At 55.3% G+C, this 3,828-nt stretch overlaps 1 protein-coding gene across 2 annotated transcripts; it reads right to left on the reverse strand.

Moving 5' to 3' along the window:
- Positions 1-247: 247 nt before the first annotated feature.
- On the reverse strand, positions 248-3,606 carry HOXA13 (homeobox A13). Of its 2 annotated transcripts, XM_035556470.2 has the most exons (3): positions 3,467-3,606; positions 2,164-2,885; positions 248-1,583 (listed from the first exon to the last, which is right to left on the reverse strand). In XM_035556470.2, exons 2-3 carry the CDS (start codon positions 2,834-2,836, stop codon positions 1,339-1,341), a joined length of 918 nt encoding a protein of 305 aa, XP_035412363.1. In that variant the 5' UTR covers positions 2,837-2,885; positions 3,467-3,606; the 3' UTR covers positions 248-1,338. The 2 variants fall into 2 exon arrangements, with proteins under 2 accessions (XP_035412363.1, XP_050564849.1); XM_050708892.1 differs by lacking the exon at positions 3,467-3,606 and having other exon boundaries at positions 2,164-2,940.
- Between the last annotated feature and the right edge of the window lie 222 nt (positions 3,607-3,828).

Below are 3,828 nucleotides of genomic sequence, written 5' to 3' on the forward strand. Positions count from 1 at the left end.
ATGCACGTAGGTACCGAAAAATAAAGAGTATTTCTTGCAGGTTTTATTACAGTGACTATTTTATTAACAGTATTAATACTACTATACCTATCTACACGTCTTGGATTTTCACTTTTCAGTAGAAATATAAAAAAAATGAGGGTGCACAAGTACATTTTCACAGTGCGCTGATTTTTTTTTTTATTATTTACAAGATAGCTTCTTATAGTGAATAAAAACAAAATAATGTGCTGGTTGAAATAACTGATTGGATTAAAAGGTGCTGTAAAAAGAATCCCTAAACGTTCTACTGCGGCCTCATAACAGACAATAAACAAGGAGAAACGACTAATTACTTATAGATCAAAATATAGATTATATAAATCAAAATACTTCTGGGGAAAAAATGTATTTCAGTTCGAAGTTCTCGGATATTTTATTTTTCCAGAAAGGGATATATATATATTTTTTTAACTATGAAGAAATGCCAATGCTCACGTTTTTGTATCCACCCAGAGTCAAACATTTAAAAAATTGCCCGGGGAATTAAAATATTAATTCTTGAAGATAGTTTGAGGTTTAAAATAGGCAGAGTCCTTTAAAAGGTATCTATTGTACGGTCTGCAGGAGAAAAAAAAAAAAAGATGACAAGAAATCATCTTTTGTAAATAAAAATTAAAACCAACAGATATCTCCAAGCAAATATTTTCCCTTCTATCCCCAATAGTTTGTGATGTTTCTAATTTGCTATCAGGATAGATCCTCCACAGAGCTTCCTTCATTACTGATGTCTCTGAAATCCTTATTCAGTACCTTCGAGGTTTATTATTACTTTTTTTTTTTTTTTACATTAAATGCATTGCTTAAAAACATACAGTAATTGTACTTTTTTTTTTCTTTTCACTATGGTTTACCTGAGCAGTCATTCAACATACAGTTTGGATTGCAATGGAAGAAAACAAGCTTATGTGTACACATCGACCTCCTCACGTCAACCAGCTCTCACACCGTGGCCACGAAGAGTGTTCTGAAATAGTAAGGTCATAGAAGTACTTACAAGTTTCTCAGAAAACTGTGTGTCTTAATTGAAAGTGTATCTCTCGGGGCTGGGCATGTGGGCTTTACAGTTTGTCAGTTACACTGTCTGCTTGGGATTTCAGGAGAACTGTCAGTTTTAACCATTTGTTACAGCAATATTTTAAAAAATGCTATAATTCCAAGGATACAGATCTCTTGCTCTGAAAGAAGAGGTTCATTGTCTTTTCTTTTTTTAATTATTATTAATAATTACTTTAATCTGAACAACAACAAAAAAAAGTTCTGAAACTTTCGAGCTGCTGCTTCTCCATTTTTAATCCATTAACTGGTCGTCTTCAATTTGTTGATGACTTTTTTCTCTTTGACCCTTCTGTTCTGGAACCAGATTGTGACCTGTCTCTCTGACAGATTCGTGGTCGCCGATATCCTCCGCCGTTTGTCTTTGGTTATGAATTTATTTGTAGCGTATTCCCTTTCGAGTTCTTTTAACTGAACCTTTGTGTAAGGCACTCGCTTCTTCCTCCCCCGCCTGTACGAATTCGCATCCGAGGGATGCGAAACGACGTCTGGAACAGAAAAACCGTGCACGAAAGCGTTAGGAGAGCATTACGGACCGCCCGGGACATCTTGGAGCGGCGCAGGGGGGAGAGCCCCGCTCCTCGCCCCGCTCTTCGCCCGCCCGGAGCTCCGCTCCCGCAGCACCGCCCCGCACCCGGGGCTCCCCTCGCCTCTCCGCTGCGGGTGTTTTTCTTTCCAGCCGGGCAAAGCGAAGCCGCGGAGCCCCTCGGAGCCCCCCGGGGGGGACACACACGACTCCAGCGGGAGTTCCGCGGAGCTGCCACCGCTCCCCCCCTCCCACCCCGCTGCGGAGCTTGTGGCACCTGGTGGCCGGGCGCGGAGCCCTGCTCCCTCCCAGCGCCCTTCTCAGCTGTTTCCTCTCCCGGAGCCTCGGGCGGGATGCGCCGGGCGCCGGGGAGGGGGCGGCACCGGTGCCATCCCCGCGGCGCCGGGGCGGGCTGGGGCCGGGGAGCGCGGGCGGGGCGGGGACGGCGCGGCCCGGGGGGAGCCCGGGGGGAGCGGGGCGAGGGGCGAGCGGGGGGCGGGGGGGGGGGGGGCGGCCGGGGAGCCATGCAGGTGTATTATTACCCGGGAGGGTGGACTTCCAGAGGTGAGGTGGCTGGCTCTGCTCCTTGGGGCAGTACACTTGCCCGTTCCACCCGTTGGTGATGGCCCAGGGCTGGTAGCTGTCCATGGGGAGGAGGGGGTCGTGCCGCGGCTCGCCGGGGCCGCCGATGGTGGGCACCACGGGCATATCCAGGTAGCCGGGCACCGGCTGGTAGGGCCCGGCGGCGTAGCCCTGGTAGAAGGCGAACTCCTTGGCCCGCGACGTGAACTCCTCGCCGGAGACCGACGTGTCCATGTACTTGTCGGCGAAGGTGGAGGCGGGCTGGGCGCAGGACTTGATGGCGTTGTGGTGGGTCATGCGGCACGGGTAGTAGCCGCTGCCGAAGTAGCCGTAGGGCAGCGCGGCGCCGGAGGAGCTCTGCACGGCGGCCGAGCAGGGGCTGCACTGCTTGACAGCGGGCTCGGCCATGCCGGCGGCGGGGGCCTCGCTCGACGTGTAGGCGGCGGCGCTGGGGGCGGCCAGGGGCGCGGGGTGAGCCATCAGGTTGCGGCAGGGGTTGGCCGCCGCCGCCGCCGCGAAGTTGCTGCCGGCGTGAAACCCGTCCATGTTCTTATTGATCTCATCCAGGCTGTTGTCGTAGAGGAACATGACGGGCTCGATCCAGCGGGGGTGGAGGAGCACGGAGGCTGTCATAGCCCGCTCCGCATTGAGACTAGTGGCTCTTTTTTAAAAGCCCCAAAGACTGAAAAAAGAGATACTAAATCTCCGGGACTTGACCAAGGCTGACGCGCCAGTGTCGCGCCAGGCGGGCCCTCATTGGGCCGCCCGCCCCCACGTGATATGCAAAGCAGCTGATAAACATCGGAAGGAATAAAGCGGAGATAATTAAATAATGCCACAACCGCGCGGGGACGGCTCCCGGCCCGGGGGCGCGGGCACGGGCGCGGGCACGGCGCGGCCCGGCCGCCGCCGCGCGGGGCACGGGCGCCGCGGGGGGTGGGGGTGGGGGGGCGGGGGGGGCCTGCCCTCCTTCCTCCCTCCTTCCTCCCTCCTTCCTCCCTGCCTCCTTCCCTCCCTCCTCCCCTCGCCACCGAGGCGTGAGCGTTTCGGCCCTGTTGTTGCCGCAGCGCGCTCCCCGAGGTGCGCGGCTCCCCCCGGCACCCCGGCCTCTTCCCCCCCTCCCCGAGCATCGTCCTTGCCCCCCCCCCCCGCCCCGGGAGCAGCGGGAGCCCCAGCGGCCCCCTCCGGCCTCTGGGAGGGCCGCCCCCAGTCCCCCCGTGCCCCTGTCCCCACGTCGCCCCTCGCCTCTCCCCGCCCAGGTACCGCAAGGACCCCGCGGGGACCCCCCCGGCCCTCCGGCCCCCCGCTGAGGCTTCCGAAGCGGAGTGTCCCTGGGGCCTTCCCGGGTGTTTTTCCGCCTTCCTTCCTGCCCGTCGAAAGCCCGAGAGCCGGCTCGCTTCTCTCGCCACAAATCCTCGGCAGCCAGATAAGATGAGCGGAGCAGGAAATCCAGATTCGCTCTGTTTACTGATTCGTTTCAGGCCAGGCTCGGGCAGCGGGAGGGTTAACTGGATCTCCGCCGTAACTCTGCTCTATTATTTGTTACTGTAATCATAATAATAAAAGCCGGGGCCTACATTTCGGCTTGCATCTTCTTTGGCCGTAAAATAGCACGTCGGCTTGTA

The sequence above is a fragment of the Cygnus atratus genome, chromosome 2 (assembly GCF_013377495.2).
Source record: "Cygnus atratus isolate AKBS03 ecotype Queensland, Australia chromosome 2, CAtr_DNAZoo_HiC_assembly, whole genome shotgun sequence".
Taxonomy (NCBI): domain Eukaryota; kingdom Metazoa; phylum Chordata; class Aves; order Anseriformes; family Anatidae; genus Cygnus; species Cygnus atratus.